The 15,312-nt window shown below is 40.3% G+C and overlaps 1 protein-coding gene across 39 annotated transcripts in view; it reads right to left on the bottom strand.

The window, feature by feature from the left end:
• The window catches only part of CACNA1C (calcium voltage-gated channel subunit alpha1 C), a 472,560-nt gene that overhangs the window by 189,301 nt on the left and 267,947 nt on the right, over positions 1–15,312 (bottom strand). For 38 of the 39 annotated variants that reach the window (NM_001396677.1, XM_040651842.2, XM_015286450.4 and 35 more), the window contains exon 5: positions 7,949–8,088. In NM_001396677.1, coding sequence (NP_001383606.1) covers positions 7,949–8,088 — 140 coding nt within the window. Of the gene's footprint in view, positions 1–7,948; positions 8,089–15,312 lie in introns of those variants that run through there. The other variant, XM_046910578.1, reaches the window with a different exon arrangement.

Here is a 15,312-nt window from a genome sequence, read left to right as displayed (position 1 = left end):
CATTGGCATTCCTTAAATATGAGAGAAATCTGTATTACGAGAAGTCTGCACCTGTGAGTAATATTCTTTGCAAAGACAAGATCATCCTTTTGCTACACAGAGTTAACCTCTTCTGCCAAAAAATTATGAAATGTAATCATTCTGCAGGTTGTACACTCAAAGAAACATGCGTTAGGTCCTTATTGTGTAAATCCTGCTCACAGGAATGATCTTTACCTAAGGGAGACGCAGTGCTAGAATCAAATTACTCCCTTGAATAACGGTGACCTAAGTAAATAAAAGACTTGCAAGTCTGCCTAGAGTTTTAAGTAAAATGTGAAGAAATAAGTTTAATGAGGATGTTTGGTTCAGACTGTTCTCTCCTTTTTTCTCCACTCCCTTCCCATTTGCAATGAAAGCACAACAAATTGGCCACTTGAGATTAAAAACAGCTAGGCAATAACATGGGGAAGGTGGTGTAACTTGTCCTCACACAGTGCCGTATGTGCTGGAGAGATGGTACACATGGTTGAGAAGTCTTGTTGAGGAGTGGAGGAGCATGCAAGAAGTCAACATAAAAGCATGATTTTTTAAAGCTTTTAGAGCCCAGAGGAGATGCAAGGAACCGGACTTTGAAGTCACTGATGTGATTAAACGCAACAACAGCAAAGTTTAAGGCAAATTTTGCCTGAAGGTACTTGCAGCAATTCTCTCTGTTGTCAATGACTTTTGTCACATGGGTTTGGTGGCAGTAAATTGACAAGGTTGTGGTCTCCTCCAGCTTTCTCTGTTCTTTGGTATCCATTCATAAACCTTTCACACGTTGGAAACTTTGATCAAGCTCCTTCTCATATTTTGTATCCCATCCATGGAAGATAACACAGATTTCTCCATTCGTATAGTACTTATACTATAACCACATATGCATCAGGAGGATGAACTTAAGCCCCTAGTTCCACTAGTGACACTGTATAAATGCAAAACAGATGATTGTCAACTTCACTTTGCCAAAAGCATACATTTTTGACAAGAAATCATCTTCCTGACTGCCGGTTAGTGTTTTTCTTAAAACTTAAGACTTTGTATATACAATTCAATTAATAGCAATAGGCAGTGGTTCACATTTTTTTTTGCCATATTAAAAAAAATGCCTGATACTTGAAAGAGATGTCATTTTGGATTTCTTGAATTCTGTATTTATTACCGCAATTACATTATTTCTCCATCTATACACAGTGGTGTTAATTTTCTTGGGTTGTCTGGAAAACAGCAAGTACAGCGGAAAATTTTGATTCTGCTTTCAACTAAACCCCCCAGAAAACTCAGTGCAAGCCAAATAACTGCACTGGGTACATTTCTTTCAATGACTGTAAAATAGTCTCTGCAATAGATTCAGTTGTGCTGTCTCAGTGGCTGGGTCAGGAATTAAGGGATCGAGCAGAAGAGCAACCACGGGCAAGACAGGCAGGTGCCGGGCATGGAATAAGATAAATGTCACAAGTACACACTGAGATACAGAAAGAGGTATAAACAGAGAGTTTCTGTATGCCCCATCCTCATCTGCCAGCAAAGTGGGTTGGCACATCCAAGTTGATGCAACGCTACAAATGGGAAGAATAAATTCCCCCTGGAAAAGGGGGAATTCAAAGGTTATTAAAAATCGTCATTTCATTCTCCCCATTTTGTACAGGAGAGACAGAACGTGGAGGTTCAGGAGCAGTGTGGGTCTGCAGCAGGAACCAGGCAATTTGCATGATGCTTGATCCTTATTTACTGGTTTTGCCTTCCCCATTCTTTGGCTAGCACGGCTTTGAGACTGCTTCAATTAAACTTGAGTTCAATTTGTCCTGTAAATATATTCATCTTGACAAGGATTGTACCCAAGAGAAATCATTATGTCTGTTCTCCCACTGGTTGGGTACGCTGCCATTAAATCAAGTGTAGCTGAAGACTTATGCCTTCAGCTCTAAGAGGTCTTCAGACATACAAGTAACAAAACTCATTTTTTTAAATAAATTTCAAGAGCAAATTCAGCTTTCTGGATGAAAATCAAGCATGAGACAGAGGATTTGCTAAGTCTTACATTGGGAGAACTGCCATGGTGAGTTTGACCTGACCTTATTGTCCCCTCATATTTTTCTATTGTTGTGGTCCTTTGGGAATTATGAGACCATACAGACAAAATCTACCTATAATTTGAAATTATTAGATTCAGTTATACTCCTTAAAAGAGAAGAAAAAGGAAATGCTGTCAATTTTAGAGTTCACATCAATCCTCATTGTAATATGTGGACTATAGCCTAAACAATTTTAAGCATTTGTAAGCCTTTTTGCTTTTCCCCTCAAACTGACTGTAATCAAGTATGCACAATGTAGCTAGTGCAGTGTCCCATTCAGAAAAAAACAGACTGAACTCCCCAGGTTTCCTTGCTTTACCTGTCTACAGTATGGCAAATAACAAATGCAGCTAGATAACTTTGCCAATACAGCAGCTCTCAGTTGGCCAAATGTTCCTCATCCATTACTGTTTTCATAGAATGCTTAGCAGCTTTTTTATTCTTCTTTCTTTTTGACCTCTCTTTTTTGTTGTTGCATGTGCCAGGGTAAGTTTAGGTTGGATATCAGGAAACACTTCTTAACAGAAAGTGTTGTTAAGCACTGGAATAGGCTCCCCAGGGAGATGGTTGAGTCACCATCCCTGGATGTGTTCAAAAACCATTTGGATGTGGTGCTCAGGGACATGTTGAAGGTTGCTAGTTAGGGTAGTAAGGTTAGGTTGTGGTTGGACTTGATCTTTAAGGTCTTTTCCAACCTGATAGATTCTATGATTCTATGTGGTGACATGCATACTGGAATGACTGAGATCTATCAGGACATTACAAGTAAAGACAGGATACTTTGCTACATATCACAGTGTTCAAAGAAATCATCTGAATAATGTCAAGGAGTTTAGGATGGGGTTGGGAGAAGAATGGTAACGAGAAAACACTTCAATGAATATGAGGCAGAGAACGTTGCTGAGACTCAGAAAGCAGTGTGAATTTACTAGAGAAGAACATTTCACAACAAATGAGGAGTAATCATAATGGTCAAATATAAAAATGTTTACGTTTTCCATTCACTTTGTCTGAAGATGCCTACTTTCACAGGCACTCAAAGATATCATGGGTTTTTACAACAGAACCATTCTGAAAAATCAGTAGTTCTAGTTAGTTATTTAAATACATGTAAATAGTAGCCATCTCTAAGCACGTTCTTCTTCTAGTGGAGCAGACAAGTTTCCTCTCTAGCTTTGGTAATAATATCATGTTCTTCTGCCAACATAAGTCTGCAGTCAGCAGAAGGTCTTGTTGAAAATGCAACTACAGAGCACAACACATACTGATCAAATTATTTGGCTTTCAAGTTATGTAGAAGAGCTTATAAATTAAGTTTGGCACACATCAGATAGGCAATAACTAGTGGCAACAATGGAGTTACATGAAGACAAAGTACAAGATAGAGAGGATGAACAGAGTGAATGAGGTGACATAATTGAGCAGCGTGAATAAAGGGGATAGAAAAGGAATTTAATAAGTTAAATGGGCATGAGTTAGCATGTGTAGGAGTAACTGATTGCCCTTTCCAATAGTCAGGAGTGATTTTCTTTTTTAATTGGATCATGCTTCTTCACTGCCAAATTGGATGCCATTTTTTGTGCCCTTCTCAAGAACACAATGTTTAAAATAAGTTTTAAAATATTTAATAATGCAAAATGGAGATATGAGAGTAATCAACAGACAGCTCCTGCCACAGAAGAACTGACTCGACTCTGTCCCTAGAAAGCCTTGTAATACTTTACCCCTGCCAAAGGAGATATTGGGTAACAGTTTCCAAGACACTAAAGCGATTAAGGTTTGGTATACATGCTGATTTTGCACTTGTCTACTTGTACCCATCCTGGGAATTGTTTTCCTTCTCTCTCCTTTGTCAAACCAGTATATTGATCTTAATGCCATGATTCTATTCTATTCAGAATTCTATGATCCTATGATTAAGATGGATGCTCTGTTGCACATGTGAGCATTTTTATTTTTGTTTTTTAACAAGAAGGCTGCTTTGGTACAACAGGAAGTATGCTGAAATAAAGTCCATACTGCAAAAATTGCAAAAAACATGACCATAACAGAATAGTTGAACAGAGCAGTCTGGCCTGCACATCAAAGATCTAAAGTGCTATGTCTAATTCTTGAACTTGACTTAGCACCACTGTGGGAAGTACTTAACCTCCTGCTCTGCAATACACCTCACACAAACACAGTAAAAACCGTACTTCTCACTCCAAATAATATTTTCAGGAAAGGAACTGAAATTCCTAATTAAAAAACACAACAACAGAAACAACCAGTCCCTTCTGCACTGCTTAGAAATTTGTGGATACTGAAAAGCAACAGGAACCCAAAGACATTGCATTCAGTACTTCTGATGAAAGTTTCTCCCATGATGCTTTTCTGACCTGGGTACAAAACATCTATCTCATATTTTAAATAAACAGTCCATTGCCTTCCTTGTGACAGGTGGTCTTGCAAATGTTCATATAGCCACAAGGAATAAAACTCTCATCTGTTCCCTTGAAGACTATGGAGTATTTATGCCCTACAACAGTCATCCTGACGTAGTCTTCAGGCTTTGCTGAATTCATGACCTCAAACCCATTTGATTTTGGAAGACAATAAATTAATTTGGCATCTAGGACAGCTTGATCTTAACAAAGATTACCAACAGTACCATTACCTGTCTGCATGTGGGTGAACTAACTTTTTTGCTTGCAGATGAACCACTTTCTGTGCTGAACAGAAGGTTTTTTTTTGGTTTGTTTGCTTTTTGCAAGAGATAGCTGAGTCCCAAGCATAGGTGGGACTTAGAGAAAAGGGATTCTTAGTTCTTATGCTAATGCCCTCCACCTATCCATCTGAAGCTCTCAGATATTCCTGCCAACCCAGGTATATCGCACTTGTAGTCAGCATGGGACATAGAGAATTAGAAGCCACTTCTGAAAGTGTTAAATCTTGAACGTTTGCTTCAGTTTCTCCATCTGCAAAATGCAGACATTAGTAATTTACTCTAGAGGCCAATTCACATGTTGATTCCCCCACTTCTGACAACACTTATGTGGAAACTCTCAATATTCTAGAACAGGTCATTTATGCTTGAATCTGAATACAAAAGATGTTCCTCTTAAATTGGACTATTTTTTATGAATTGAGCCAGAAATACAAAATTCATACAAACTCTTTTTGACTCAGAAAAAAGTGATTCCATCCTCTCTGCTCTCACACCACCTGCCAATCTCTCCACCTCAAACAACCCATTTTTCAAACCCAATCTAGATGAGTTTAAGATTTGCATGCAAAAATTCACCATGTGCTTCATATTTTTTTTTTCCTTCAAAAATAGTGGTAATTAGATCTGAATCTCAATCCAAACAGCAGATGCTGGGCTTTCCATGCTGAAGAAGGCTGCCAATGACCCAGAGGATCCTCTCTTAGTAATCATAGTGTTGCCACACACGTACAGAATCTGTTAAGAAGTTACTGCATTGCGTGTAACGCTCCTGTAATCTCAGAACAAGTCTGTGCAGGTAGTCTCCTCATAGTGAAAAAGGCTGCTATATTTTGGAAGGTGAAGAAAAGGGAATTTTTTTATGGAGGGAAAAACACGGCAAGTGCAGTGCTTATAACTCACTCAGTGATGTTGATAATGTCTCAGGGACAGCACTTGGGTGGGACCTAGAGGTCTGGCTACCTAAAACTCTGCACTATCGTGATTCTTTAGAGAACCCTGCAAAGTACTATTTACGGTTGGCTCAGGCAGTCCTATTTAAAGGCTTCTTGAGAGAAGTCGTGCTGTAATATATATGGATTTGATAATGTCTACCTAGGCTAACCAACAGCCATTTTTACAATTCAAAGCTGCACAGTAAAGACAGAAATCGTGCTAGGTACTGACATCAGCAGGCTTTCTAAAAGCCACACCAGCCCCAGAAAGGGCCTAGTTTCATAAACATGTCCCTGTTCTTAACCATAGAGACTAATAGAGAACATCTGTCAGGAACCGTTGATGGTTTCTCCATTTCACGCTGGACTAGTATCTCATTGTCTAGACTAGATATTTGCTTGTGTGCACCAGGCTCCCTGCCTCAGTTCTGCTGCAAATTAAATACTTAATGAGAAAATCCACAAATGGACCATTAGATAGGTTATGCTGGTACTGAGAGCATATAAACAATATGGATATGAATTATGTGAGATGTAGCTCTCTCATCTTCCTCTAGTCTTCTAAAAGCACCCAGCAAAGATTACAGTCCTCACAGATGTTATATATCAGATGGGTGAATTTCAAGCAGGACCTAGAGTAAAGGGACAGTTTTCTTCTGTTGAGTGTTCTTGCTTACATGCCCAAAGGATATAACTCGATACTACTCTTGAAGGCTTGGGACACTTTTGAGCAGACAAAACCCCTTTGTCTTGAAGAAGATAGAATGTTCTCTGTAAGAACAAGAAGTATAAGAGTAGTTAAGCTCAGCCCACACCAGAACCACTCTCGGAGCACATCCCACAGTCAGCAGCATCTCATCAAGAGTGCTCCAGTTCACAGATGTTTAAATCTGAGCATCTTCCCTTTACCACTGAGCAGACACACAACTAGTAAGTGCCAAAAAGCTGAGGAAAAGGGATGGAAAGAACAACAAAACCTTTGTTTACAGTCAGGAATTAAGTGGGTACTGGAGTAGATTAAATTTATGAGACAAATCCTGCCAAAAATGATTTTGCATTCTGCACTAACCGAAAGTATTGCAGTGAACGCAGTTGTACGAAACAACTGACTACATTAAGACCAAGGAATAGTGCCATTAATTTCTTTCATTAATAATTCAGCTCCTCCCACAGAGATTCTCACCTTCCATTTAAACAGTTTCTACCCTATATGGTTGAGGAGAAAAAGCCTGAAGATGCAGCTGTGATATGATCTACTGGATCAGAAAACACACCAAAGAATCTCACACTTCTTTTAAATCAAATGAATCATTTCTAAGCTAACATCACAGCATTTATTGTAACCTGACTTAAGGTTTTTGAATGACTGAAGTTAGAAGTACTTTAACATATCAAACTTGCAGGCTCCCCAAATAAAAATAAACAAAGCTCTCTCCATAGCTCTTCTGGAGATTAACTCCTTTCCTCTTTCTGCATCACTCATTGCTATGAATAAGGAAAGCAATGACAGCTTTCAACTAATCATCTTTCTAAAAGTCCCATACATCCCATCTAAAACTCTCAAGATAAACAATATAATCCTCCCATGCTGTATTGTACATATTCCACTTTCACAATAGAATTACCAGATTTGTAGTTACTCATACCTTTATTGTAAGAAAGAAAATAAATATTAAACTATTAAAAGTTGCTTGAGGACTTCCTTAGATGCATTAGAAATAATTTAAGTAGATAAGACATAGAACATGACTATATCATTGCCTTGTGTCCTGTTAATTCTAAATTGTTCCTAACCATCTACATCACATCAAAAGAAGACGCAATTTTAATGAAGTAGCTCCTCTACCCAAAACCAACACAAATGATCATACAGCATTTCCACCAAGGTCAGGAATGTATAATGCCAGCAGTACACCATGACTTCACAATTGCTTAAAGGATCTTTTGCTCAAAATTTTGAAACTCTTGGATCTCTCACTTCCATTATTTATAAAAGTTGCACAATCACATCTGACATGCCATGAAACTTCCATTGCCCTCTGCTCTGGTGTGGTCATCCTTTGATTAATATCATGTTTACCACAAAGCTACATTCATTTGAAAAAAGACTTCCCCACCACACCAAAAGCAATCTGCATCATATGCCATCTTTACAAATTACTCCACCCTCATTCCACAGACATACACATAACAAAAACAATGATGTTACTCACTAGGAACTCCAGACACCAGTCGTAAGGGACGTAATACTCGGAAAGCCCGCAGTGCTTTAACATCAAATCCGGCACCTTTTCCTCCTATTGAATTCCCCCCATCTGCTTTGGTTGCTTGTTCTAAAATTGCACTAAAAAGCCTGTAAAAAGAAAAGAAACAAGTTGTAGGCAGACAGCAAGGCTTGGGCTAAACAAGAACAGAGATCATCATCGTATCACATGAGCTATCTCACAGACCTGTGAAGAGTGCCACACATCTCACTCAACATTCGCATATGGTGGAGGAGAGACAGACTCTTCCCATATGCAATAGCCTAACGGTGATGCCAATACCATTTGCAAATGGAACAGACAAAAACATGACGTGTTCCTCCTTCAGCCCAATGGTTCCTTTCAGCCAGCTGTACCTGTCTGCCCGTTGACATATGAAGGTGCGCTCCCTGCCCTGGGTGCTTTGAAATGACAATTTTGGCAATGTCTCATGATGAACGTGCATGCGGTCAGGTTTTGAAGGCAGCCTTCAGTCAGAACATACACATGGGAAGTTGAGCAGAAAGGCAAGAAACCACAAATTGCCGGTGTTACCCCTTCTGCTGCTAATATTTTGCTACCTTTATTAACCACTCATGCACCCTGGGGAAGGAATCATCATTCATCATTAACTCAATAATTAATTATCTGTCACTCATTTTACAAGGAATTAAGATTCACTAAGGTCACTGCAGGTAGAACTGGGTTTAAAAATCAGGGCTCCTTCAAGGTGTACATTTTTAGGTAGGAGAGTATGCTCAGATTATGTGTTTGTGTACCCATTTGTAAATCCCTTGATGCAGTGGCTATGGAAAGTGCAAAACTGTAGGAGTCTTATTATTAGAATATTTTATTATACCAGTCCAAGTGTTTTATCTTGGCTAGTAGGAGTAGCTGTTTTAAGGAGATGTCTCCATCAAAGCACATTTGAAAAGGCAGAGTAAGGCAGGAAAGACAATTTTCTTCTGTGAAAAAAAATGAAGGTTCACCCTATGTATTAATAAGCGTTTGATTTAATAAATTAGCTGTCAGGAAGCAGCTTCCATGTTTCTGGTAAAACAATGGATCCTTTGGGGGAGTACGGATTCCTCATGACTTTGCTAATGACATTGCTTTCAGCCTTTAAGTCATCGGCTTGAACCCAGCCAAATTCAGTGAAGGTAAAAGCTGTTCCAGACTAAATGGATGTTTGGCACTCTGCAGAAAACCTTGCCTGCAAGCGGCAGAGACCCCATGGCCCACAGCATGCCATGGAAGCACCAGATGTAACTTTAAGAAGCTGCAGTAGCCTGGATGAAGTGCCCTGGATTGAGCGCTGGCTGATTTGTCTCCCAGACACCGCAGTCTGCAGTGCCTCTGTCAGGATCTCATTATCTACATTCTTAAATGGAAGACTCCACAGAGAGCCCCCAAACTGCATGTAAAGCAGAGACTGAGCTGCCTGATTGCTTTGCAGGGAGCTCTGATCCCTGCAGTCTGCTTACAGCCTACTGATAGGGCTGCAAATATAGGGAGCTTGCCCTGAATAGAAAACGGATTCATTTGCTGAAGCATCTAAGCCACCACTTTTCCCCAGCACTAAAACCACAGAAAGAGGTGGATTAGTGAGGTGCACATGTGAAATTAGTTTCTTAAGCAGCTTGTTTTTTTTTTTTTTTTTAATAATCTTAAATTTGATATAGAGAGTCTTATAAAACTTGTCATCTGTGACTGAGGAACTCCTAACTGGATCTATTCAAAGCCTCAACTTCAGGCACTGCAGAGAGATTTAACAACTAGGTAACAAGTGTGGGAAAAACCGCGTAGGGGGAGGTTGCATGCTGAGGCTGTAGGTGTTGCAGACTGTGAAGCAGGATGCAGAGAAGACAAAAACAGAGCCTATCAGAAATACTGAGTTGACTACAGACACCACAGAGAGCGATAAACAGGGGCTGATGTAAGGAACACGAATTATTGGAATGTATGTATTCCTTGAGCTGTGTGTACAGATTATGCAGAGTTGCAATTTTCTGCTGGTCTTCATAATAGAAACACTGTAGGTCAAATTTGGCTTAATATATTTCCAGAAAGCTAGTGATTAAGCTCTAGAAATGTGCTCTACTTCTTATTTAAACATTTCTATCTTCCTAGTCAACACAATTCCCATACTAGATGATGACTGACATTCCCATACAACAGTCCCAGTCTCCTGGGATCCTCTGGAGGAAAAAGAATTCACTGTAAAAGGTTTCTTATGCTGTTTTTTAGCTGTCTTGTAAGGTTGAGAAAAAAACATCACAGAACTCTGGATCAGCAATTGTGCATGACTGAGGGTCCAGTCTCCTTGCTCCCAAGTATTGCTGGACCTAGGTTCTACCAAACAGCAGCTCATGTCAGCTGGCATCAAGGGCGTTTCTCCTGCCACTCATGCAGTGGGTAAACCATGGGCTGCTCTGAAATTCTGAATTCTAAGAAAAGCTACATATGTTCTAAATTAATATGAAAGATATAAAAACAAGGCAAAGCAACTCATTTCTTTGGAGCTAGAACCTGCTTTCTCATACCAGTGCAGCTCTGCTGCAGACCTTGTAACCCTGCTGTGTGCTCCAGTACTGACATGCTAAACACTCTATCTTGAGGTACCCACATGGAACAGCCTACTCTGTCAGGAATAACTTTCAGCTATTGCTGCTTTTAAAAACCCACGTTTAATCTCAAATTGCATTACTCCTGCTAATCTTGCTTTAACACATGCTCAGTATCTCCCTGTGCACTAATCCTGCTTTTTACCAATGCAATACAACTTTTTCTTTATTTATTTCACTCTTCCCTTCTTCTACTGGGCTCTACGCTGTGTCCAATCTGGCCTACTGAATCTCTTATTCCTCTCTCTAAATTTGGATAACACCCTGCCCTACTGTCCTTCCTTGCTCTTCCTGAGTTAGGGCAGGGGCAGATCTATGGCTCAGAGATTACATCCACCACATGCTTTTCTGGCTGTAACTTTGTTATGACTCAGAGAAAAAATAAGACCTGGTTAGAAATAGTGAAGATGAGGAGACGCAGAAGAAAGGTAAGGCTTCTGACTGCCTCTACCATCACCCTCTTTTAGGAGGAAAACCCACAACCCATAGTTTGTAGTTTCTACAATCTCTATCTAGTCTTCCTAGTTTGTCAGCTAATTGCTTTCCAGTCCTAAAAGAGACAGATGAATGTTAAGCTACTGGTATAAACTATGAGGCCAGAGTCCTTCTACTTTGTATTTATAGTGGGGGAAAGTCTGCTCTGTGGTGAAAATCTGTGGGAAAAGGTACTGTGGAGCAAAACCCTGTTCTTTCTGACTCTTCTAAGTGGGAGAGTTAGCTGAAATGCAGGCTGCAAGCAAGGTGTGAGAGGACTCTGTGCACACACAGAAATCAAAGTTTGAACGATACAAAAATGCAGGCAGTCTGAGCTCTTGTGGCCACTGAAAGTCTTCACTTTTTCTTCCTTCCTATTTTTTGAAAGAATTCAGAAATTGATCTTATTTCCTTCCAGCTAACTACTTTCTGCCGTGCTAAACTCACACCCCATTTTCATTAGGATATTGTACTTTCCACTGCAGAAGTGCAATTAACAACATCTTGATTTCTGAATTTCACCTGTGACTTGACTACACCTGAACTAAATTCATTTGATAGGCATGAACTGTAAAGCAGAAAACATATTTCTATCACACGCAATGTGTGTATGGGCACAGTCCACTTCTGTTTGTTTGATTCAGAACTACTCATGACATATGAAGTTGGCGTCACTGTTCCCACGTTCTCATATTTTTCTGTTTCCTTTCTGACATCTGAAACATCTAAAAGGTTTTCTCTTTGCTAGATGACTCCAACAGCAGTATGACAGGGCTGCAACCTGCTCTACAAATCTTCATTTCCTCTGTGAGGAAGGCATGCTGATTTTTAAAGCATAAAAAAGAACCCGTCAAGGTCCTCCAGAATATAAAAAGGAAACAGAGAGCTTGGTATTTGTAAGGCCAAAATCAGCAGAAAAACACAGCTGAAAGAATCCTCATCGTTACAAATAAATAGTAAGCTATAGTGATTTTTATTTTCACCATGCTTTGCAATTCACCCGTGATCTTTGAGTGTGGAAGTGTTTGGGCCCACCCTTTAGAAATGCCCCAGTGGCCTTCAGGAAGACACATTGTGATCACATTTTCCAATCTGTTCTGAATTTCAGATCTTTTCCAAATACCTTTGCTGATTACCTTCGTAAGTAAGCCTGCCTTTCAAATTATGACACCTTTTTACTGGCAGAAGCTATGGGTCCTTGGAGAATGACTGTGCTTGGCAGACAAACCACAGTGTTGCCAGGAAAGACAGATAGTCTTCTAACACAACATTGTCAAGTTAGTCTTTTCTCAAGAGAAATTTCCTCCAGCAGCCTAATGGTAACGGACATTGCTGTTTTATCTGAAAGTTTTATGTTTTCCAAAAGAAGAACAATAAAATTACAGGAAACAGGAAACAATTTGACTAATTGTCAGTGCTTGTGGGTTGTGCCTCATTAGGTAGCATATGGGTGTGATCTCTACTCTTAACTAATAATGTTCTTATCCACAGAGCCTCTGACAGATAACCATAGACAGACATTTTTCTTGAAAGTAGTATTTAATGGTATTGCTATAGCAGGGTCATATGCTATTTAAAGACAAGCTGGAATCGAGCTTTAAAAGGCTTAACTGATGAATAAGCAGATCTCCTGCACTGCAAGAACGATAAGCTGTTATAAACCCTCAGGTCTAAAGTGCATCCTTTCTCCTGAAAACATAGCAGTTGTCTTCACTTCCTCCTAGAATTTACAATTGGTCCTACACATCACCATGTTTCTCTTATTCTATTTACTTGTATGTTTTAATGTAAAGGAAGGCAGTTATGCTGCTTTAGCTTCTCAAGATATACTAAGTTATAATTAAATTGATTTAATGGGTCTTAATTGATCTAATGGATGGGGCTTTGAGCAACCTGGTCTAGAAGGAGATGTCCCTGCCTATAGCAGGGGGGTTGGAACTAGATGATCTTAAAGGTCCTTTCCAACTCAAACCATTCTATGATTCTATGATAATTACAGAATCATTTAGGTTGGGAAAGACCAGTAAGATCACCAAGTCCAACTACCACTTACAACAACCAAGACTAAACTGTGTCCCTAAGAACCACATCCATGCTGCACAAATACCTCAAGGCATGGGGACTCCACCACCTCCCCCCTGGGCAGCCCATTCCAATGCCTGAACACCCTCTCCATGAAGAAATTCTTCCTGATATCCAACCTAAACCTCCCCCGGCACAACTTGAAGCTGTTTCCTCATATCCTATCACTTGTCATCTGAGAAAAGAAACTATCACCTCCTCACTGTAACCTGCTTTAAGGTAGTTGTAGAGGATGATGAAGTCTCCTTCAGCCTCCTCGTCTCCACATTAAACAAGCTCAGCTCGTGTAGCTGCTTCTCATGACTCTTGTTTTTTGGTCTCTTTACAGCAACTCCATATCCTTCCTGCTGTGAGGGGGCCCAAAACTGAACATAATACTGTTGAGATTGCATCTTGGTCTCACCAGCGCCCCATACAGAGGGACAGTCATACGTAGTAGTCAGTACATACTAAGTAGATTGAGAGATGAACAAAGTATCTAAAAACCTGCCTTTTCCTTTGTTCCCTTAGCTCTCATCAATACACGAAATACTTCCCAACTAGACTTTCTAGAACAACCATCACTGAAAATGAAAATGAGGCCCAAGGCAGAACAAGCACAACAGTTACCATGGTCTTTTTTGTTGTTGTTTGTTTGTTTGTTTGTTTTGATGCTTCTATTATTCCTGTCATGCTGTTCCTCACATCCCAGGCCAGATAACCCCCTCTGCCCAGTGCTACAATGGTGCCCAAATCATTCAGCTTTCTCCAATAGCTTCATCAATGGCCAGAAAAAGATGCCACAAATAACTGCTGATATAAGCCTTTATTTCTGCACTTTTCTTCCACCCTACTTTCCCTCTCTTGTATATTTTTTTTTCCCATGGGGCTTCTACTCTAACAAACTATTGAAATGTCACTGAAATTTAAACATGATGTCACTGAGGTGTTTCAGACAGTCCCTAGGAGAAGAAGGCAGGGCAGAACAGGAACAGATGGCATTGCCACACAGATTTTGCAGAGGGCTTGTGGAGAGAAAAAGCAGCACACTGGGTTAGGCTGCGGCAGTGTAGGAGAGAAATCAAACAGATAAACATCAAAGGGACCCATCTGGCCTTGAAGTGGAATCTGTCACTTGAGATTGGTACTATTTAACAGAGACCATGGGGTCTTGGCCATGTTTATTATGCTGTGTAATCCCTCCCCAGTTACATTTTTTGTTCCCCATCTCCAGACTGAGAGCTGCTGGAGGCAAGAGCGGGTACAAGAGCTGAGAGATGCAGCTTCTGTCATTATTGGCAGGGGAATTAATTTTAGCCTGTATATCATCTTGCTGATTAACTGCCTTGGAAGGAAAATTGAAAAGGACTGTACTTAAACTAGATATAATGCCACCCTCTGATTTCTGAAGTCTTGCTCTCTAGCATACCAATGGAAGAAGAAGAGGTAACACATGACCTCTCCTTAAAAAGTCTTTCTCCTAGAGATGAAAAGGAAATAATCATATTCGTAGGAGTTCTGTTCTCCAATATTTCTTCACCAAGCAGCGATCCCAAGGCATGTGAGATGTCTGAGGACATTCAAAGGCAGAACCAGCTACAGAATTGGACAACAATGACAGGAGAGGGGTTGGGGATTTGCCAATTTCCAATTACTAATTTGCTGTGCAATCTTCTGGCTGTGGGTAGGAATGAAGGGCAAAGGAAACTGGGCACTGCTGCAAACAGAGGAGCTATGCCCACTTTGAGTGGGCGATGTCTTGGGAATAACAATTGGTGCTGACTTGTTCTCTCTTCCCTCAGTAGAAACTCCTTCCATCCAATTTTCATAGAATCATGGAATGGCCTGGGTTGAAAAGTACCTTGAAGGGCATCCCATTTCAGCCCCCCTGCCATGTGCAGGATCGCCAAACACCAGACCAGGCTGCCCAGAGCTACATCCAGCCTTGCCTTGAATGCCTCCAGGAATGGAGCACCCACATACTCTCTAGGCAACCTGTTCCAGTACATCACCACATTTTCTCCAGGATGCTGGAAGCAGTAGGGAACCAGTAGCACAGAGCAGTTTGCTGAAGCAATTATTTGGGACCACCCCAAAAATGGTCAAGTTGAACTTTGATTAGAAGCAGAAATGATAAGGAGCACTGATGACTCAGAGTGCCCTTTTTAATGCTTT

The sequence above is a fragment of the Gallus gallus genome, chromosome 1 (assembly GCF_016699485.2).
Source record: "Gallus gallus isolate bGalGal1 chromosome 1, bGalGal1.mat.broiler.GRCg7b, whole genome shotgun sequence".
Classification (NCBI taxonomy): domain Eukaryota; kingdom Metazoa; phylum Chordata; class Aves; order Galliformes; family Phasianidae; genus Gallus; species Gallus gallus.
Note: the sequence above shows the minus strand (reverse complement) of the source record. Positions and strands in the feature narration are given on the sequence as shown.